The sequence below is a fragment of the Oncorhynchus tshawytscha genome, linkage group LG30 (genome assembly GCF_018296145.1).
Source record: "Oncorhynchus tshawytscha isolate Ot180627B linkage group LG30, Otsh_v2.0, whole genome shotgun sequence".
Taxonomy (NCBI): domain Eukaryota; kingdom Metazoa; phylum Chordata; class Actinopteri; order Salmoniformes; family Salmonidae; genus Oncorhynchus; species Oncorhynchus tshawytscha.
The window spans coordinates 4,087,156-4,109,923 of NC_056458.1; the positions used below are offsets into that span (position 1 = coordinate 4,087,156).

General features: G+C 42.5%; 3 protein-coding genes across 3 annotated transcripts in view; all 3 read left to right on the forward strand.

Moving 5' to 3' along the window:
* The first annotated feature begins 626 nt into the window (after positions 1-626).
* LOC112228985 (histone H4 transcription factor) lies at positions 627-5,512 on the forward strand. Its single transcript, XM_024394814.2, has 9 exons — positions 627-1,244; positions 1,461-1,687; positions 1,945-2,056; positions 2,303-2,455; positions 2,580-2,657; positions 2,774-2,894; positions 3,123-3,261; positions 3,500-3,624; positions 3,869-5,512. The coding sequence occupies exons 1-9, from the start codon at positions 1,079-1,081 to the stop codon at positions 4,203-4,205; spliced, it is 1,458 nt and encodes a 485-aa protein (XP_024250582.1). The 5' UTR covers positions 627-1,078; the 3' UTR covers positions 4,206-5,512.
* Positions 5,513-5,626: 114 nt separating this feature from the next.
* On the forward strand, positions 5,627-10,347 carry si:ch211-117m20.4. Its single transcript, XM_024394815.2, has 5 exons — positions 5,627-6,512; positions 6,697-6,861; positions 8,524-8,691; positions 9,032-9,235; positions 9,534-10,347. The coding sequence occupies exons 1-5, from the start codon at positions 6,422-6,424 to the stop codon at positions 9,545-9,547; spliced, it is 642 nt and encodes a 213-aa protein (XP_024250583.1). The 5' UTR covers positions 5,627-6,421; the 3' UTR covers positions 9,548-10,347.
* Positions 10,348-21,489: 11,142 nt separating this feature from the next.
* abcg4a (ATP-binding cassette, sub-family G (WHITE), member 4a) overlaps positions 21,490-22,768 on the forward strand; it is a 44,350-nt gene continuing 43,071 nt past the window's right edge. Inside the window, exon 1 of the mRNA XM_024394813.2 lies at positions 21,490-22,133. Coding sequence (XP_024250581.1) covers positions 22,086-22,133 — 48 coding nt within the window. The 5' untranslated portion in view covers positions 21,490-22,085. The remainder of the gene's footprint in view (positions 22,134-22,768) is intronic.

Consider the following 22,768-nt stretch of genomic DNA (forward strand, 5'->3'; position numbering starts at 1 on the left):
AAGAATGGGCTGCCATCAGGATGTGTCCCAGAAGTTAATTGACAGCATGCCAGGGTGGATTGCAGAGGTCTTGAAAAAGAAGGGTCAACACTGCAATTATTGACTCTTTGCATCAACTTCATGTAATTGTCAATAAAAGCCTGTGACACTTATGAAATGTTTGTAATTATACTTCAGTATTCCATAGTAACACCTGACAAAATATCTAAAAATACTGAAGCAGCGAACTTTGTGGAAATTCATATTTGTGTCATTCTCAAAACTTTTGGCCACGACTGTAGTGTCCCCATGACACTGAGCACTGAGCCAATCATGGCGCAACGCTCCGTATTTTCTGCTGGCTTGCCCCACCACCACAGAAATCACAGAGCTTGGCTGAAACACCTGCATTTTGGAGCTGCCTTACTCAAGAAAACAAAAATGGTTTTATTAACTCAATGAAATATATTATTTTTTACATGGTTTCCAAACTGATATGTGACATGTATTAATGCCCCAAAAATATATTTTATTGATTAAAATGTGGGCGTCAAAACACCCCACATGCCCTGAATGATGGGTCGCCACTGAGTTGGGGGAGGAAACGGGACGGAAGGGGTGTAGTGGAACAGAACTAATGAAGAGAATTTAATGCAGTTAGGCCTTGACTGGCCTTACACTCCAGTACATTAGCTGGCGATGTATGCACCTTGAATGTAGAATGCGACCTGCCAACCCAATTCCAACGAAGAAGAAGGTGAAGATTTCTGATAGGAGCTCTGTAACTCATTGCGAAACATTTGTCCAACAACATCCAGGTTGGGTAGTTCAACTGTATATTTGGTTATTCTTTCTAGTCTAAATAATTGAGCAATTCTGTTTTCGATTTTTCATTAAAATATTTTCTTGCTAGCTACATTACTTTTCAACACGACATCATAACGTTGTTGTCACACGTGGATACTACTGCCGTGAGTTAGCTCATTTGCTAATTCCTAGCTTAGCTACCATTTGTTAGCAAGGACATTTTCGTTTTCATAGAAGGTTAGCTTTTTGCGTTAGACACGATCGTTCATGTGAACGTATAGTGTGAGATTCGATGCCTCCTGCAAGCAAACGGGCGAGAAAAGAGGACTCACTGCTGGAGTTGGCGTGTGAGTGGGGGTCCTGCCAAGAGTCGTTCGATCGGATGCAGGAGTTCTGCGAGCATGTGGAGGGTCACCTCAAGGCGCTGGACATAGAGGACGGGGGAAATTACTCATTTGGTGAGCGGGCAAGGGGAGCATGGATTACTCTCTTTTCACAGCCACTCAGTACCTCCGACGTGGAGTGACGCTCTGTGTGAGAGATACAATGCATAAGAGAGGAAAAGTCTAACCTTATTTTTTATTTGAGATAAAGTAGCTATCAAAGGCTATTGTGGAAGACACTCATGTTGTACAATGCCATATGCATGTATCTTGTTCGTTTTATGTCACTAGAGGAGCACAGCTGTTTATGGAAAGATTGTGGGTTCTGCTCTGTGGAGAGTGCCGAGGAGTTTAAGCGCCACGTCTATTTCCACTGTTACCACACCAAGCTGAAGCAGTGGGGCCAGGGGGTACTCAAGGCCCAGCCCAGCATCGGCACCTGCACCATTGGCCTCCACAACCGCAACATCGTGCCTGACATCACAGACAACTTCATCTGCCAGTGGGAGCAATGTGAGGTGAGACACTGTTGGTGTGGGTTATATCTAGCTTAGATGTGAAGCTTGTGGACAGACAGACATGGCATTAAGCCGGGCATAGACCAGGGACGTGAACAGTCAAACACACACAACTCTTTCATTTAGATGGGCTCATATCTATTCAAGTGGACCGGTTTAAGCATATCAGTTTAAGTGGTGAAGTTTTCACACATTTGTTGGTCTTAATAAGTTCATTACTATGAGAGTAACATGTTTTTGTGTGTGTGCGTTTGCAGCATCCCTCCCTTGCCAACCCAGAGTGGTTCTACCGCCATGTGGAGATGCACAGTATGTGTATGGATGTACCCTCTGCTGATAAGGAGCTCTTGGTGCGCTGTGGCTGGAAGGGTGAGTCCACTGACCCCTGTACAAATGTCAACAGTGATTAACACAGGCTAGTTTACAACTTTTCATGGAGAAGTAGAGGTGTTTGTGTGTTTCAGTTGAAGGATGTGTTTTTTGTGATTATTTTGGAATTGAGGGTGGATAAAATAGGTAAAATCAGGTTATTACTGATGTCATGTGACATGGAACCAGAGTGTAACTGCTACTGAGAGTATCACCTGTACTTATTTTCCCCTGACTTTTCTCCAGACTGCGAGGCCACGTTTAAAGGGCGTTTTAAGCTGCGGGAGCACCTGCGGAGCCACACTGGGGAGAAGGTGGTGGCCTGCCCAATCTGTGGAGGGATGTTTGCCAACAACACCAAGTTCTTTGACCACATCAGACGGCAGACCACCATCGAGGGTGAGAGGGGAAGGTCAGGGGTGGATTGGATTAATGGCGTTGCTAACATTGTGGAGTATAACACAGTAACACATTTACTTAATGACTGACTATAACTGTGTGTCTGTGGTCCCTTGTCTCCTAGGTCAGAGGTTCCAGTGCTCCCACTGCTCCAAACGCTTTGCAACAGAGAGACTACTGAGGGACCACATGAGGAATCATGGTCAGTCCCTTGAACTCCCTTTGTATTTCTATTACACGTTGCTGTCGTTTGATGCCCAGTAATACTGTGCTCTGATCTGTATCTTTTTTTCCTTCTCTCTCCTTCTCTGCTGTTAGTAAATCACTACAAGTGTCCATTGTGTGACATGACCTGCCCATCCCCCTCATCACTGCGGAACCACATAAAGTTCCGCCATAGCAACGAGAAGCCTTATAGCTGTGAATACTGCGAGTACAGGTAGGTTAATAAATTAGGCAAATAGTTAGGTAATGCCCAGGACTCCCGGTCAGTAATATAAGCCAATACCATCCATTTTTGACAGAGATCATGTCCATACTCTATCAATATTATGAAAGTGAATTATATTGAAGGAGTACCTGTTTAGTGTGTGCAAGTGTTAACGATAGTGTGGGCAGAACCCATCCTAACCCGTCTTTCCTGTGGTGTGTGTGTATCTCTCCTCAGCTGTAAGAACCTGATCGACCTTCGTAAACACCTGGACACCCACAGCACTGAGCCGGCCTACCGCTGTGACTTCACCAACTGTGACTACACCACACGCTCACTGCACTCCATCAAGAACCACTACAAGAAAGTACATGAGGTGAGTTAGGGATATTTACAAATGTTTATCCTTTTTATACTGCTGCACTGTGCTGGGCTGGCCTGGTCTGGTCATGCGTCCATCACAGTTGGTGGAAATGTGCTGAAAAGGACTATATGAAGCCAGCCCGGTACGGTTTGTGTCAGCCATGAAAAAACAACTCTATTAATTGTGATCCATTCCAAAACTATGCGTGACCTATTTTCTAAGATGTTTGCTTTTTGTGTTGACGACTCAGGGAGATTTTGTGGCTCGCTACAAGTGTCATGTCTGTGAGCAGTGCTTCACTAGAGGAAACAACCTCACTGCCCACCTCCGCAAGAAGCACCAGTTCAAATGGCCCCCTGGACACCCCCGATTCAGGTACCAACATAGCAAGCGTAACATTTATAGCCAGCATACTAGGACAACCAATTCTAAAGTGCATGTGGTTGAGATTGCATCTAACAGCATGTTTATGTGGAGATGGTTTGTATTAACAAGGCCTCATTCAATGCAAGTAGTTAGACTCCAGAGTCATTACTAGGTGAATGAGAAAGTCTTGAGCATCGTTCGGGCATGATTTTGGTCTTGTGGCTAACACCTCCGTCTTCCTTCTCTCTCCCAGGTATAGGGAGCATGAGGATGGCTTCATGCGTCTGCAGCTGATCCGCTATGAGAGTGTGGAGCTGACCGAGCAACTGATGAGAGAGAGACCGGAGGGCCACGAGGGGGAGGGGGAGGACGCAGCCCGGACAGATATCCTGGGGCCTGGGGAGGATGCCAGGGTAGTAGCACACTCCACGGAGGTACAGGTGGAGCTGAGAGGGGTGCTGTTGGAGGGGGAGCAGGAGGAGGGTGTGTTCTATGATTTGACTGGGGGGGACTCGTCTCAGGCAGAGGAGGACACTGTGATCCTGCAGCTACAGGACACTGCTCAGCAGCTGGGCATGCAGGTGGTATAACCACTACAACCCCTCACATAGACATGCTGCTCATCTAATGGCTTGTTCCTCTGAGATAGTGAGCAGTGACACAGCACAGAGGCACCAGGACTAAGGGAAGGACGGGAGAGCTTTACCGTTTTTTTAGCATACCTGTCTACTGAGTATGAGGAGGGGGAACTCTTCAAGGATTCACATAGTATTGATTGAAGTGAACAGTGGCTCCTAAATATTGGGATTTAACCAGCGGGACTGGCCTTACCTGCCCTCACTGCAGGGCCCACACTCCTCATAGCACTCTGTCAGAAGATATGGAGTTGATATTGTGGATGTGATTTCTTGGACTGAAGAGTTGTTTTCCAACGTCTGATCCGCCATTGTTGGAGACCAAGACAGTTGCTATGTTTTGCATTATGAACAACTTTGAGCTGAGCTGAATGGACTTCATAGGTTTATACTATAAAGCAGGTTCAATGAGTTAGCCAGCTGACTAAGTAGTCTTATATAACTTGTTATATATTTTTTTTTGGGGGGGGTTGAAATGTGTTGGTCTAAAGGCGTCAGCATGCTTCAGTTCGGCTGGCACCTAGCCAAACTTGGCTAACCGAATGAGTGTGCTCGCATACACCCTTAAATGACCTTTGCTTGAAAAATTTGAAAAAAAGCGACAATAGTACTGTTTGTCTAATCAGAATTAATCTAAGATGACTCAAGAAATCTGTAATTAATCTTGATGTTTTTGACGGAGAGATCTTAGTCGTGCAATTCTATATCTAAGATGTTTGGTGAAGTATTTTTCAAAGGAAAAAATGTGCTTGAAAATGAGTCGTCTCTCGTTGAATGACAACAGACTATTCAAGAATCTATACTGTTGACCAGTCACAGACAAAGGGGTGTGAACTTCGGCTCCGAACTTCGGCTTGCCTCTAAAACGTCACAAAATGTCATCTTAATATATGCATAAACTCTTCCAAATTGTTTTGGCTGGGAAGCATGAGGACGCCTTAATTCAGTGTTTTCCAACTCCAGTCCTCGAATACACCCAAACAACGCACAATTTTGTTGCTCTGGAGAATTTCATCTAATTCAACTCATTGAAGGTTTGATGATTAGCTGAATCGGGTGTGCTTGTCCAGGGCTACAACAAAAATGTGTTGAATACAATTGATTCAAGTTAAAATAAAATAACCAGAAAATAAATAGTTATTGCTGGTTGTTTATCTAAGTTAGCTGGCTAACTCATTGACCCTGCTTTTTATTATACGTCTCAGCTGTTTGATTTGACATTTGTTTTTTGGTCCTGGGCAATAAACAGATTGTGCTTTTTATTGGCTTGTATCGTATTTTGCATTGCTGTCACTCACCTTTTTAGAGCATGTATATTTAGTTTGATGCACATTTCAGAACATTGCATGTAGATGTGAACTGATGATTCTCTATCAAGTGAAGCAGTACGTTGTGTATAATACTTATCTATATTTTGCGCTTAATTATCCCACAGAAATTGATTTACTGCGTGTGCGTGCCTGTGTGTGCATGGTGTGAAAGAGAGCATTCTCTGGCCTAGAATCTAATCCACTTAGTGGTGCTCTTGCATCCGGCTTGTTGCCCGTCAGACACTTCCTCCAATGATGGACAAGACTGGCAGACACAGAGAGGCTATGTACAGGACTGAAATAGGATGTTGAGGCTCTTGATTGTTGCCACACTATTCAACGGCAGAGATGGAATCAATACTTTTTGCTCTAGTCGTGCAGCTATTGCAATGCACTCGAAAGCCATTCTTATAACAATATCTTGTTATTTCTCGCCTCCTTTTCTTATACACTACAATTGCACATCCATACAAAACTGTATAATGTACATGAATATATCTGCAACCCATGCTATGGCTCTGTGTAAGCACAGCACATAGTATTATATCTGTGGTAGTAGTGGATGGGTTGTTGTTAGCTGTGTTTAAAAGATTAACCAGTCCTAGGAGCTTAGTGTTAGCAGCACTCACTGTGTTCTGCTTCCTTACTCTGTCGCTATCTCTGGACCCTACTGCAGATAGAGTTCATGCAGAACACCTGAAGACTACTTGGCATGCTTCTGTGCCTTTTTATGGAGATTTAAATGGAAGTTTGAAGAGAAACTCATTAACATCCATGCATGCTTTTTCTTTGGTTCAGAACTGAGTTGTTTACCTCTCCTGCTTGTAGAGACTGCTACTGAGGGACAGAAGACAGGCAACCATGAGACTGTACTCACTGCTGCTTCTGCTCCTGGGGTCCTCACACGGGGTATTCGCACAGCTGCCTGAGTTAATGGAGGAGGAAGGTAGCGGTAAGATATTTTACTAGAACAGTATTACTTGTGATGGTTATTGAATGAAAGTGCATAACTTTCGTGAGGTTTACCCTTGGTTCAGTACATACATTTGAGTCATTTAGCGGTTTGTCTTATCCAAAGTGACTTAAATCAGCTCCAGGATGTATGTAATCTGATGAAATTGAAATGATTGATTCAGGTGTGACAGAGGTGACTCCAGAGCCAGAACCTGTGGATGACACCTACTGGTCAGGCACAGCCCCCATCTGTATGGGAGGTTGTAAGGGGAGACACCAGGAACTGAAGAAGGATCGCTGTGGGGACTCTGACTGCTGCTGGTTTGGCTATAAATCCCTCTGCAGAGGTACCACTCCCACATGTAACCTTTATCTGCTGTACCGTGCTCTCTCACTGTAGTGTAGCACATTCATCATAATTACATAAAAATTCTATCAAATTGTATTTTCCTTAACAACAGGAAATGAATGAATTTGTCAGTACACTGAAATGTATCAAACTAAAATAGGAAATACATTGTACTATCTTTATCTTCTCATACAGTATATTAGTCATTATTCTCTACTTTGCGCATGCTCTGTTTGTCCTGTTTGCTCTTGTTCTATAGTGTTTGTCCTGTTTGCTCTTGTTCTATAGTGTTTGTCCTGTTTGCTCTTGTTCTATAGTGTTTGTCCTGTTTGCTCTTGTTCTATAGTGTTTGTCCTGTTTTTGCTCTGTTTTGTTCTATAGTGTTTGTCCTGTTTGCTCTTGTTCTATGGTGTTTGTCCTGTTTGCTCTTGTTCTATAGTGTTTGTCCTGTTTGCTCTTGTTCTATGGTGTTTGTCCTGTTTGCTCTTGTTCTATGGTGTTTGTCCTGTTTGCTCTTGTTCTATAGTGTTTGTCCTGTTTGCTCTTGTTCTATAGTGTTTGTCCTGTTTGCTCTTGTTCTATGGTGTTTGTCCTGTTTGCTCTTGTTCTATGGTGTTTGTCCTGTTTGCTCTTGTTCTATGGTGTTTGTCCTGTTTGCTCTTGTTCTATGGTGTTTGTCCTGTTTGCTCTTGTTCTATGGTGTTTGTCCTGTTTGCTCTTGTTCTATAGTGTTTGTCCTGTTTGCTCTTGTTCTATGGTGTTTGTCCTGTTTGCTCTTGTTCTATGGTGTTTGTCCTGTTTGCTCTTGTTCTATAGTGTTTGTCCTGTTTGCTCTTGTTCTATGGTGTTTGTCCTGTTTGCTCTTGTTCTATAGTGTTTGTCCTGTTTGCTCTTGTTCTATAGTGTTTGTCCTGTTTGCTCTTGTTCTATGGTGTTTGTCCTGTTTGCTCTTGTTCTATGGTGTTTGTCCTGTTTGCTCTTGTTCTATGGTGTTTGTCCTGTTTGCTCTTGTTCTATGTTCTATAGTGTTTGTGTTTTTGTTCCTAGTGTTTGTTTGCTCTTGTTCTATAGTGTTTGTCCTGTTTGCTCTTGTTCTATAGTGTTTGTCCTGTTTGCTCTTGTTCTATGGTGTTTGTCCTGTTTGCTCTTGTTCTATGTCCTGTTTGCTTTGTTCTATAGTGTTTGTCCTGTTTGCTCTGTTTGTTCTATGGTGTTTGTCCTGTTTGCTCTTGTTCTATGGTGTTTGTCCTGTTTGCTCTTGTTCTGGTGTTTGTCCTGTTTGCTCTTGGTGTTTGTCCTGTTTGCTCTTGTTCTATGGTGTTTGTCCTGTTTGCTCTTGTTCTATGGTGTTTGTCCTGTTTGCTCTTGTTCTATGGTGTTTGTCCTGTTTGCTCTTGTTCTATGGTGTTTGTCCTGTTTGCTCTTGTTCTATGGTGTTTGTCCTGTTTGCTTTTCTATAGTGTTTGTCCTGTTTGCTCTTGTTCTATAGTGTTTGTCCTGTTTGCTCTTGTTCTATAGTGTTTGTCCTGTTTGCTCTTGTTCTATAGTGTTTGTCCTGTTTGCTCTTGTTCTATAGTGTTTGTCCTGTTTGCTCTTGTTCTATGGTGTTTGTCCTGTTTGCTCTTGTTCTATGGTGTTTGTTCTGTCCTGTGTGGTTCAGTGAACTGTGGGAGGCCTGATGTGGACTATAACGGGATGGTGTACGGGAACGACTGGTGGGTGGGCTCAGTTGTCCGGTATGCCTGTCGCTCTGGCTTCCTATTGGTGGGGGACCCTGCCCGAGCCTGCCAGTCCAATGGAGGCTGGACCCCCAAACCCTCCTGTCTCAGTGAGTTGCCCATTTTGTTCAATAGTGATCAAAGACCCAACTAATTTGTCTCCACTACAGGTCACTACTCCCTGTAGGTGTGAAGAAGTAGCATTCGATGTCATTGTGTGAATGTAGCCAGCTCACAGTAGTCTCAGTGAGTAGCCTGTTTTTGTTCATACAGGCTTATTGATCACCATTAATTTTGCCTTAACACCTCAGGGAACACATTTTTAGTACACTCACTATCGTACTATATTAAGTCCTTTACCTTTCTTTCCTTCTCTCACATACACCTCATGTCTCTGCTCCTCCACACCCCATCCCCTCTACCCCTGTCCCCCCCCTCTCCCTGGGCCAGGGGTGTGTCATCAGGGCCGCGTGGAGATCACTGAGAAGGAGCTAGAAACAGCTACCTGCTCCTCCACCTGTCCCCTTAAGTCCTACATGGGGCCTCTTAAGCAGGGCTGCTACGGCATCGACAACTGCAGGAAGATGAATCCTGACTGGAAGCGCTGGTTCACCCGCTGTGACACGTGCCTGTGTGATTGCCACATCGCCTGTGGTAAGTAGTAAACTTTTACGCCCTTGAGTGGTACAGTCCATTGACTGATGATAGCTAAATAACTGGGCATGTCAACTAGCAGGCAATGAAGATTAGCTCGTTTCAATGAATGGGTGGAATGGGTGTGAGTTTGTTGAGTTCTTGAAAAATGTGTACTCTAGAGTGTGGTTAATAATTTGTTCACAACATGTTTATTAAATTTGATATCCAACTTAAGTTAACCCATTCATATTTCACAAGTTCTAAAATCTTTGGCCCACACAACAAACACTTCCCCACAATGTATTTTATCTTTAAGTATCTTTAGGTTAAAAGACGGACAAATTCCACTATTGAGTGACTAGAATATGTATTCCAAAACCATCACAAGGATATCGGTGAACAGCCTAACATCACAGATCCTCATTGGAATCTCAATCGGAATGCTCGAATCCTCGTCGGACTATTGCTGCTTCATCTGCTGTCAAAAGGAGGATCAAAGGGAAACCTAGCGAGACATCTCTGTGGAACTAACAGTCTGTTGTGAGAGACTGCGGTCCTAACCTCAACAACCTCATAGGGTTAACGTATAGAACACAGTGGAGGTAAAGACACTACTTTTCCTCAGTTTCCTAAACAAACTCCCTGACTACATAAAGGACTCATCATGCAGCGTATATTAACCGTTTTGACGATAGAGGGGGAGGCCTCTCCTAGTGTAGAGGTTCTGTTGGGATTAACGAGTTGTCCTTTAGCTCAACCTGCTCATTCAATCTGTCCTGGAACCTAGAATGAGCTAGTTGTTGAGCTGAGACCTTAATCTTGTTACCCACCGCAGCCCAAAGGAGAGTAGAGGTTTCGGTGGAAGTCAGAGAGGAGGACCAGGTTAACTATCTAACAGCATGTTTACTGTACTGCATGTGGGGATAGCTTGGAATACATAATATGCAATGTGTATTTCTAAATTATTAATTCTTAATTACGAGATTATGCTCTAAAAATAGCCTTAAAATCTAAATTAGAGCATGACAGACGTAGGTTTACCATGTTGAGAAATAAGGTGATGAAAGAAATCAAGACAGGCCAAGGCAAACTTTTTTATTAACATAATTGGTGAAGCAAAGGGAAATTCTAAATTGATATGGGAGAATCTAAAAAAGTTAACAGGGAAAGACCATAGTAACACTGCAAAAAGACTAGAAATCATGGTGAATAACAATCTAACACAGGATGCAGTCAAAATAGCAATAGCCTTCAATTCCTACTTTATTGACTCTGTCAGGGTACTGACACAGAACCCCTCCACTGGTTTCTTGGGCTCAGTGCTAGTGAATGACACTCAACCGGTCTTCATCATAAGGAAGGTTTCTGAGTCAAAGGTGAACAAGGTGATTAGCTCACTAAAGAACTCTAAAGCCAAAGATGTGTTTGGGCTGGACTTTCTTAACTACAAAGAGTCACTCATTGGCCCCATTACTAAGGTCACCAACACATCTATTGGTCTCGGGGTGTTGGATATGGGATAAGGGTATGGAAGTTGGCCATAATAACGGCCATCTTTAAATCAGGCGACCCTGCCGACGTGAGTAACTACAGGCCCATTAGTATACTACCTGTGGTGTCAAAGGTTGTTGAAAAGTGTGTAGCAGAACAACGGATTGCCCACCTCAACAACAGCCCCTTCACATTACACTCCATGCAGTTTGGCTTCAGAGCGAAACACTCCACAGAAACGGCCAACTGCTTTCTTCTGGAAAATGTGAAGTCCAAGATGGACAAAGGGGGTGCTGTTGGGGCTGTGTTTCTGGACCTAAGGAAGGCTTTTGATACTGTTAACCATGAGATTCTCATCACAAAATTGTCCAAGTTCAACTTTTCCCCTGATGCCTTGAGATGGATGAAATCATACCTTGAAGGCAGAACTCAGTGTGTCAGAGTGAGCAATGAGCTGTCGCCCACTCGTAGCTATGATGTGGGCGTGCCCCAAGGGTCAATACTGGGGCCCCTCCTGTTCAGCCTGTACATTAATGATCTGCCTTCTGTCTGTACTGGGTCTGAAGTTCAAATGTATGCAGATGATACAGTGATATATGTGCATGCAAAGAGCAAACAACAAGCTGCACAAGAACTCACTACTGTAATGGTCCAGGTTACAAAGTGGCTCAGTGACTCGTGTCTGCATCTCAATGTGAAAAAACTGTTTGCATGTTCTTCACAAAGAGGGCAACAGATGCTACTGAGCCAGATGTCTATGTGTCAGGGGAGAAGCTCCAGGTGGTATCCGATTTTAAGTACCCTGGCATCATACTTGATTCCAACCTCTCTTTTAAAAAGCATGTGAAAAAGGTAATTCAAATAACCAAATTCAACCTAGCTAATTTCCGATTTATACGAAATTGTTTGACTACAGAGGTAGCAAAACTGTACTTCAAATCTATGATACTCCCCCACTTAACATACTGCTTGACTAGTTGGGCCCAAGCTTGCTGTACAACATTAAAACCTATTCAGTCTGTCTACAAACAGGCTCTCAAAGTGCTTGATAGGAAGCCCAATAGCCATCATCATTGTCACATCCTTAGAAAGCATGAGCTCTTGAGTTGGGAAAATCTTGTGCAATACACCGACACATGTCTTGTATTCAAGATCCTTAATGGCCTGGCTCCCCCTCCACTCAATATTTTTGTTAAACAGAAAACCCAGACATATGGCAGCAGATCCACAAGGTCTGCCATGAGAGGTGACTGTATAGTTCCCCTAAGGAAAAGCACCTTTAGTAAATCTGCATTCTCTGTGAGAGCTTCCCATGTCTGGAATACACTGCCATCAGACACACATAACTGCACCACATATCACACTTTCACAAAATGCTTGAAGACATGGCTAAAGGTCAATCAGATTTGTGAACATGGTCCCTAGCTGTGTGTTGCCGCTTTCCATGTTGTCTGTTGTCTGTAGCTTGTGAGGTGTGGAAACACTTTGTTGCTTTTATGAATTTTGTCTTGCTGCTTTTTGTTCTATGTTGCTCTGTCTGTATGCTACGTCTTGCTTGTCCTATGTTGCTCTGTCTGTATGCCATGTCTTGCTTGTCCTATGTTGCTATGTCTTGCTTGTTCTATGTTGCTATTGTCTATATTGTAATTGTTTTTAATAACCTGCCCAGGGACTGCGGTTGAAAATTAGCCGGCTGGCTAAAACCGGCACTTTTACTGAAACGTTGATTAATGTGCACTGTCCCTGTAAAAATAAAAATAAACTCAAACTCAAATGGATGGGGATATACAATATTAACAAAGTGTGTCTTCATTTGTCCTTGTGTTACAGCCATTGGTTGGACTGTCTGTATTGCTTAAGACTTACCCAGACGTAGATGGTTGTCCAAAGTCAAAGGTGCTTCCTCACTAACAATGTTAGTTGTTGATGATTTGTCATTGTCTTATAAATCCAACTCTGTGTTTAGACCATGGATCTAGATTCATTCTATTTTGAATCCATTCTATTTAATTATGTTTGTTTAGATCAAGAGCTGAGCCTCAGGATATGTTTGTTTTCTTTGCGTTTGTAGCAGCCAACTCCTGCAATGAAATGAACATGACCAAGTCAAACATTATTTTGTCTGAGTAATGCTATGCTAACAACTGCTTATTACACACAGAATGGAATAGTGTTGTACATACTGGGAGAACAGAAGAATAAGAGATGATTCATAAGCACTGTTTTAGACCCGCAAGAACCTGCATCCACTCTGACACTAGCTCCCAGGAGGTCTGATTGGCCTCATTTCCAGCCACTCAATTCACACGCTTCCAGGGGCAGCCCAAAGTCTGGGTAACTCTTTCTCTGTGAACCTATTAAATGGAGAGCAACAAGTGTAAGTTCATCATGCACAACAAGGCAGGATAGGCTATGATGACTGACCATACCGTACAACATTTTGATAAGAGAAATTTACTTTGATTTCTGGAAGTATGTCATTGTAAAATGTATACGAATTAAGCCTGAAAATGTACAAGATACAAGAGATTACATAGACTTCTCTGTCAAATAAAATGTATTTAAATGTGTTTAGTGTTAATAATGATGCTAATACTGACCAATGTTCCTTACTTAAAGTCATGGTCTGGGTCCTCCAGTCTCCTCATGGGCCCCAATAGTACTCCCCCTTCCACCACCGAGCTGGAGTAGACCTGACCAACCAATTCTCCATTGGACAAGCTCACTCTCACACAGACAGCCTGATAGGCACTGCCACCCTCACTGGACCTACAAGATGCAACAAGAACCCAAGATAATGAAGGCTTATTATGACCCTTCAAGTGGGTATGTACTCTTTAGTGTTCAATATGAAACCATGATAACCGTAAATTAAAAGACATGTAATAGCATTATGTAGTATTAGTGACAGTTTAATGTGTACGCTGACATTTACTTTCATATTCAATCAACCGACATGAGCGATACTGTTTGCAGGACATGACCTACAGCAACACAATATATAGATGTGAATGTGGCACTATAGCTGTAATATGTCAGAGCACCCAATAAATATAATTGGAACTCACCTCCCTGTGCGAGTGTCCCCAGTATCAACAGCTGCAGAAGAGCCACAGAGAGGAGAGTTGTAAGTCCTGGTGCCATTATGATGATACTACCTGCGTCTCAAATCCAGATGTCTCTTGCTTTGTCACACACACACACACAAGAGCACTTCTTCAACTGTACCTGACTCCAGTGATCCCCGTTTGAGCACATTCCAGCCCCATGTTGCCATAGTTTATGTTTCTTATTTATCTATTCAGCAAAAGGCATTGTGGAATAAGGTCAACACGCTCTTTAAGAACTCACGCGTATGACAAATCAAGACTCCTAAGAAAATAGCTTTTCTTTCAAATGTTCCCTTTTGCTCCATTTAAGAACTTTTTTCACAAGGCCATTCTTCAAGCATATTGTGAATAGAAAGTGATGTTAGCTTGTCATTGATATAATAAAGCAGAAATCTGCATTGACGTTGAGTAATGATCTATCTTCGCCCTCTGATCCTGTGTTCCCTCAGATGGCATGGTGAAATATGAGGTGAATACAATATAAAGGTAAAGAGCCTGGAGACAGTGGACACTAAGTGGACTTAATCCTTCCTCAGATATAACCTCGGGGAGCTTTATGCTCTATTCTAATGCATTAATATCCTTATTTAAATTAGCAGTTTTCTGAAGGCTTTGCAATGACTGTATTGTTGAAACATGTTTTTCTGCAGTTTTCCAGAATCCAGAGTTTCAATACTGGCCAAAACATGATATATTATTGTTAAAGCTTTTCCTAGCATTGCTGTGTTGTGCTCAATGTCAACAATCTCAAAATAACCCATGACTGTGTTAATATCTATAATAACCACATGGTGTTGCTGCAGTCCCAACACCAAAACATTAAAGGCTTGGAAACTGGTGCAACACAGTTTCTTAGTTCTTTTTTATCGCTTGGTACTATTTTCACAAGTATGTGGTGAATTTTCAAAACTCTTAGGACAAAACTCCAAACTTATAACATTTGTAACGCAGCCAGTCTTATGTTCAAAAGCTTTCATTGTGCATTCATTTTTGGGGGGGGAGACATACCACACAACCATTGAGCCACAATATAATCCTATTGTGAAATACATTGGTTTAATCACCAAAACACAACATAATGACTAATTATTTTAACAACCATTAATGTAATAGGAAAAAATATAAGATAACTTTGAATGTATGTAGTATGCTACAGTACTGTAAATTACACTGTTTTCACAAACACTGTTTTCACATTAGGCAATGTACTTGCACTACCCATTTTAAAATTGACTGAACATCACATTTCCATTTCTATCCCAGGGGTGATCATTGAAGACACCTTTCACAATGTAATCAAATGAAATACAATGTTTAGCAGGTGCTAGTTTGCATCAAACCTGTCTTGAGCATCCTCATCTTTCATGCACCTGGGGTAAAACCTTTTGGCATGGCGACTCCAAGCCACACATAGGTCTGGGTGAAAATCATTGCATGCCTCATCCATGGCTTGAAGGAGAGTGGTACGCTTATGGGGATGGCAGTCATACATCTTACATCAATATTGTATTTTACATTATTGTATGGTACTTATGTATTGGGGTCACATACCAAAATGTGGAGTGTTGTCACTTTGGATATAAGTGTGTGTTACGTAAATGGAATATACTGTATTATGGTATTAGAGTACTGTATTGGCCAATGCAATTTTAGTAAAGTGGTGTGACCCACCCCCATTTTTTTATTTATTTTTAGCAGCTTAATTTTGGATACATGAAAACCTACGTAATATTGAGTTGCACCCCATTTTGCCTTCAGAACAGTTTCAATCCTTTGGGCATGGACTCTACAAGGTGTCAAACGTTCCACAGGGATGCCGGCCCATGTTGACTCCAATCCTTCCCACAGTTGTCAAGTTGGCTGCGTGTCCTTTGTGTGATGGACCATTCTTGATACACACAGGAAACTGTTGAGCGTGAATCCTAGCAGCGTTGCAGTTTTTGACATACTCCAAACCAGTGCGCCTGGTACTTACTACCATACCCCGTTCGAAGGCACTAAGTGTCCAGACCCATTGACTTTTTCCACATTTTCTTAAGTTACAGCCTTATTCCAAAATGTATTATTTTTTCATCCTCAGCAATCTACACACAAGACCCCATTATGACAAAGTGAAAACAGGTTTTTAGACATTTTTGCTAAATTATAAAAAATGGAAATACCTTAAGTATTCAGACCCTTTGCTATGAGACTTAAAATTGAGCTCAGGTGCATCCTGTTTCCATTGATCATCCTTGATGTTTCTACAACTTGATTGGAGCCCACCTGTGGTAAATTCAATTGATTGGACATGGTTTGGAAAGGCACACACCTGTCTATATAAGGTTGACTGTGCATGTCAGAGCAAAAACCAAGCCATGGGGTAGATGGAATTGTCTGTTGAGCTCCAAGAAAGAATTGTGTCGAGGCACTTATCTGGGGAAGGGTAAAAAAAACATTTCTGTAGCATTGAATGTCCCCAAGAACAGTGGCATCCATCATTCTTAAATGGAAGAAGTTTGGAACCACCAAGACTCTTCCTAGAGCTAGCTGCCCAGCCAAACTGAGCAATCGGGGGAGACAGGCCTTGGTCAGGGAGAACAAGCATCTCTGCAGCACTCCACCAATCAGGCCTTTATGGTAGAGTGGCCAGACGGAAACCACTCCTCAGTAAAAGGCACGTGACAAACCGCTTGGAGTTTTCCAAAAGGCACCTAGACTCTCAGATCATGAGAAACAAGATTCTCTAGTCTGATGAAACCAAGATTGAACTCTTTGGCCTGAATACCAAGCGTCACATCTGGAGGAAACCTGGCACCATCCCTACGGGGAAGCATGGCGGTTTTTCGGAGACTGGGCGACTAGTCAGGATCGAAGAAAAGATGAATGGAGCAAAGTACAGAGCGATCCTTGATGAAAACCTGCTCCAAAGAGCTCAGGACCTGAGACTGGGGTGAAGGTTCACCTTCCAACAGGACAACGATGCTAAGCACACAGCCAAGACAACGCAGGAGTTACTGCAGGACAAGTCTCTGAATGTCCTTGAGTGGCCCAGCTAGAGCCCGGACTTGAACCCGATAGAACATCTCTGTAGAGACCTGAAAATAGCTGTGCTTCAACGCTCCCCATCCAACCTGACAGAGCTTGAGAGGATCTGCAGAGAAGAATGGGAGAAACTCCCTCAAATACAGGTGTGCCAAGCTTGTAGCGTCATACCCAAATGTGAACCACTGCTTTTAATCAGGGCAAGGTGACCGGAAACATGACCGAATACAAACAGTGTAACTATTCCCTCCGCAAGGCAATCAAACAAGCTAAGCGTCAGTATAGAGACAAAGTAGAATCTCAATTCAACGGCTCAGACACAAAAGGTATGTGGCAGGGTCTACAGTCAATCACGGATTTACAAAAAGAAAACCAGCCCCGTCACAGACCAGGATGTCTTGCTCCCAGGCAGTCTAAACAACTTTTTTGCCCGCTTTGAAGACAATACAGTGCAACTGACACGGCCCGCTACCAAAACATGCGGACTCTCCTTCACTGCAGCCAACGTGAGTAAAACATTTAAACGTGTTAACCCTCGCAAGGCTGCAGGCCCAGACGGCATCCCCAGCCGCGCCCTCAGAGCATGAGCAGACCAGCTGGCTGGTGTGTTTACGGACATATTCAATCAATCCTTATCCCAGTCTGCTGTTCCCACATGCTTCAAGAGGGCCACCATTGTTCCTGTTCCCAAGAAAGCTAAGGTAACTGAGCTAAACGACTTCCGCCCCGTAGCACTCACTTCCGTCATCATGAAGTGCTTTGAGAGACTAGTCAAGGACCATATCACCTCCACCCTACCTGACACCCTAGACCCACTCCAATTTGCTTACCGCCCAAATAGGTCCACAGACGATGCAATCTCAACCACACTGCACACTGCCCTAACCCATCTGGACAAGAGGAATACCTATGTGAGAATGCTGTTCATCGACTACAGCTCAGCATTTAACACCATAGTACCCTCCAAACTCGTCATCAAGCTCGAAACCCTGGGTCTCGACCCCGTCCTGTGCAACTGGGTACTGGACTTCCTGACGGGCCGCCCCCAGGTGGTGAGGGTAGGTAACAACATCTCCACTTGCTGATCCTCAACACTGGGGCCCCAGAAGGGTGCGTTCTGAGCCCTCTCCTGTACTCCCTGTTCACCCACGACTGCGTGGCCACGCACGCCTCCAACTCAATCATCAAGTTTGCGGACGACACTACAGTGGTAGGCTTGATTACCAACAACGACGAGACGGCCTACAGGGAGGAGGTGAGGGCCCTCGGAGTGTGGTGTCAGGAAAATAACCTCACACTCAACGGTCAACAAAACTAAGGAGATGATTGTGGACTTCAAGAAACAGCAGAGGGAGCACCCCCCCTATCCACATCGATGGGACAGTAGTGGAGAGGGTAGTAAGTTTTAAGTTCCTCGGCGTACACATCACGGACAAACTGAATTGGTCCACCCACACAGACAGCATCGCGAAGAAGGCGCAGCAGCGCCTCTTCAACCTCAGGAGGCTGAAGAAATTCGGCTTGTCACCAAAAACACTCACAAACTTCTACAGATGCACAATCGAGAGCATCCTGTCGGGCTGTATCACCTCCTGGTACGGCAACTGCTCCGCCCACAACCGTAAGGCTCTCCAGAGGGTAGTGAGGTCTGCACAACGCATCACCGGGGGCAAACTACCTGCCCTCAAGGACACCTACACCACCCAATGTCACAGGAAGGCCATAAAGATCATCAAGGACAACAACCACCCGAGCCACTGCCTGTTCACCCCGCTATCATCCATAAGTGAGGTCAGTACAGGTGCATCAAAGCAGGGACCGAGAGACTGAAAAACAGCTTCTATCTCAAGGCCATCAGACTGTTAAACAGCCACCACTAACATTGAGTGGCTGCTGCCAACACACTGACTCAACTCCAGCCACTTTAATAATGGGAATGGATGGAAATTGATGTAAAATATATCACTAGCCACTTTAAACAATGCTACTTAATATAATGTTTACATACCCTACATTATTCATCTCATATGTATATGTATATACTGTACTCTATCATCTACTGCATCTTTATGTAATACATGTATCACTAGCCACTTTAAACTATGCCACTTTGTTTACATACCCTACATTACTCATCTCATGTATATACTGTACTCGATACCATCTACTACATCTTGCCTATGTCGTTCTGTACCATCACTCATTCATATATCTTTATGTACATATTCTTATCCCTTTACACTTGTGTGTGTATAAGGTAGTAGTTTTGGAATTGTTAGATTACTCGTTGGTTATTACTGCATTGTCGGAACTAGAAGCACAAGCATTTCACTACACTCGCATTAACATCTGCTAACCATGTGTATGTGACAAATAAATTTGATTTAGATTTTTTTTTTTGACTCAAGGCTGTAATCGCTGGCAAAGTTGCTTCAACAAAGTACTGAATAAAGGGTCTGAATACTTATGGTAATGTGATATTTACATTTATTTCTTTATAAATTTGCAAAACAAAATTAATCCTGTTTTTCCTTTGTCATTATGGGATATTGTGTGTAGATTGAGGGGGGAAAAAGACAATTTCATACATTTTAGAACAAGGCTGTAACCTACCAAAATATGGAAAAAGTCAAGGGGTTCAAATACTTTCCGAAGGCACTGTAAGTGTTTTGTCTTGCCCATTCAACCTCTGAGTAGCGCACATATGCAATCCATGTCTCAATTGTCTCCAGGTTTAAAAATCATTATTTAACCGGTCTCCTCCCCTTCATCTACACTGATTTGAATTGGATTTAGGTGACATCAATAAGGGATCATAGCTTTTACCTGATCAGTCATAGAAAGAACACTGTCTTTTGAACACTCTGTGTATTGGGGATGCATTTATTATTTGTTTTGGACTTTCTGGATGATTTGGATGTTGTATTACTGCATTGTAGAGGGGCTAGAAACAGAAGCATTTCACTGCAACTGCTGTAACATCAGATAATCTGTGTACGCAACCAATAAACTTTTATTTGATTTGTTACATGCAGTATATCTGTTGTATATAGTATATCTTGTCTATCAGTTTTTTTTTTTTACTTACTGTGAAGTAAAGTCATAATCATAGAAGTACATTCAAGTATGTGTATATATTTTTCATGTTTCTATTTGACATTTTCATTATTTAGCTCTCAATCTGTAGAAATATGTATCTGTAAAATCTATAGGTTTACCAAAAGTTTAAGTGATCATCAAGAGCAGTCAGATTAAGTAATGGTGAAATGTCTTAACAAAAGAGAGAATCATATCAAAAGTAATATGAGCATTGCATTGTGAAAGGCAATTACTTTATATTAACATGTATTGCAATGTCAAACATGTATTTCTAGATAACACTGATTAGTTTTGGTGAAAAAAAGTGACTGATTTAGTGTAATGTCCTTAGTCAATGTATACTGTCCTTAGTTTCAACAATTGGCTTTTTGATAATCTGTTTTGAGCTTTGTACTAAGAGTTTGACAATGTACCACATACTTGTGAAAATTGCACCAACGCTATAAAAAAACGGTATTATGAAATCGTTCCTATGCAAATGTAAGGAGTGCATCTTTATAGGTCAGCTGTTCCATATGAATATATTCATCTTAGACCAATTACTGACTTTATCTATGATGCACAAAGTCACAGCAAATTACACCAGAAGAGGGGAGTAGGCCTAGTATTTTCTTAAACAGAAATGTCTAGAATGGTTATTCATTGTATTTATATTTTCTTATTTAATTATAGGGCTATTGTACGGAATAACTGCAATTGCAGCCATTACTCGTATCATTGGACTTAGTTACACAATGATAATTGTGATGGTCCACTATCTTTTTAAACAGGCTAACTATTTAAAGACGAATAAGACCGTATCTTTGCAAGCATCCACACGCGTAAAGTACTTTATCCCCGCTCAAGACGAGCATGACATAATTGCTTATAGGCTAATATTCAACGTTGGCTGGCGAAAAAAACACAGACCAAATATGTTTTGGTTTCTTCCCACGGAGTGATTTTTAGGGCGTTATTTGAACGGGAGTAACCCCGACTGTTTCACCGAAAATAACCCGGGCACTGCAGCATCAGCACCAGACAGATGCGCAGGTGCGGTCTTTAAAGAGACCGCGCGCGGATAAATTCACATCGGTGGGTGCATTCGATAGCCTACAGCGTACGTTTGTATTGCTTACATCACTAAGATGAAATAAACAAACAATGGATTGGTGTATCGACTTTTCAATCGGATTTTTTTGTAGCTATGGGCAACACACAGGCATAGGCTACGACGTGGTCGTCAATCCTTATAGGCTATGTGCCAAATCATTCCAAATCGTTATGCCCAATAAGGAATAGTAAAAATAGGGCGATAAATGTTTGTAATTGCACAAATATTCAAGTGTTATTATGCTGTGTAATATGTTAATCGCATTTCTAAACTACTGTTGGCACCCCATAATACAACTTTGTGTGGGGTCTATCAAAGCTTTTTGATTTCATTCAGGTGAAAACCCATAAGCCCGATCCATATGTGTCCTACACATAAAACACAATAATCACATCATCATGGCTCTTTAAAGCATTCAGCCTGGGCTTCCTGTGGACTATCTCCTCGCAAAACCTGCCAGTAACGCCCTGAAACACAGACCGACGGGCGTGCCAGAGAGGCACTGACCGGCAAGATAACGGTACTGCGTGCTATTGAGCTACTGCAGCAAGCCAGAAGAGGACGTGGAGACTAGACGGAGGAAAGAAAATATAATCAACACCGCGGCAAGGACGTTTGTGAGATAGGTATTCTGGATATGGGAATTAAATAAGTAAAACACATCTGATTTAGCCTATAACCTGTCAGAAATCGAACGCACTCCTGATTGATTGACTAAAGATGCAGCATTTGTTCAATTATTAATCTCTGACACTCATCATACCACACTTGTTCCGGCCAGAAGGGGGATTTGATAATTTCGACAATAATTGCGGTAGATATTGTGTGCAGGACGTTATGTAGCCTAGCAGGCATCGAGTGATCTTTTTTGGGGGGGAAACATCGTTTCCTCATCCTTCTCCATCGCGCCGTAACCGAACCGAACATTCATGGAGCCTGGAACACAGTGACGATCTTTGCCTGGCACGGGACTGACTCGTTGGGCACCATCTCTTGTTGCTGGGTCTGCTGTTTCATTGTAAAGGGATGAACTGAGCAGTGCTCTTCATAAATGGGAACGGAGTGCTCTATTGTTGGTCAAGTCAACACTCAAGAAAAAGTATGTTGGATTAATTAATGCATCATTTGTAAATGTGAAGAATTTAAAATGAGCTGTTTATATTTGTGTGTATTGTGTTTATGCTTGCATGTAGGCCTGTGTGCATTCGTGGAATAGCAATATATTTCAGATAATGCATGTATTAGTGATGTAATGCATGGAACAGCATGGGACAACCTCTCTTCTTTCACTCCATCCACCCTCCTGGCAAACACCTCTTGATTGTACAGTATGTTCATATTAGCCCATGTACAGCACAACCATATTTAGGTTTAGCCTTTTGTTCTTGTGGAGAGGTAGAGAGCTCAAAGAACACAGATTCAATAGATGGTTTACTGTTTACATCATCATGGGGAACATAGTAACAGGTGCCTCTGAAAGAGAGAACCTGTGCCATTTCTCTAGGCTATTACCAAGTAATTACTCATTAGGACAGACAAGCACTGGATTCCTTACTGCCAGCAATGTATCAGCTAAGGCTACAGACGAAAGACATTCACCATATGTCTTTAGATGTGACACCTTATTACCTCCCAATTCCATCACTTGGCCAGGCAGCAGGGCAATGCATGAGAGAGGTAAGAACAGGGCAGCCTTGATCTCACAGAGAGAGACCCCATTATGGTCTGCCAGGC

Coding starts and splice junctions, on each gene's coding strand:
- LOC112228985 (XM_024394814.2), top strand. CDS start 1,079: ATGCCTCCTGCAAGCAAACGGGCGAGAAAAGAGGACTCACTGCTGGAG. Junction 1,688..1,944: donor GCCAGTGGGAGCAATGTGAG/GTGAGACACTGT, acceptor GTGCGTTTGCAG/CATCCCTCCCTTGCCAACCC. Junction 2,895..3,122: donor TGTGAATACTGCGAGTACAG/GTAGGTTAATAA, acceptor ATCTCTCCTCAG/CTGTAAGAACCTGATCGACC.
- si:ch211-117m20.4 (XM_024394815.2), top strand. CDS start 6,422: ATGAGACTGTACTCACTGCTGCTTCTGCTCCTGGGGTCCTCACACGGG. Junction 6,513..6,696: donor AATGGAGGAGGAAGGTAGCG/GTAAGATATTTT, acceptor TGATTGATTCAG/GTGTGACAGAGGTGACTCCA. Junction 8,692..9,031: donor CCCCAAACCCTCCTGTCTCA/GTGAGTTGCCCA, acceptor TCCCTGGGCCAG/GGGTGTGTCATCAGGGCCGC.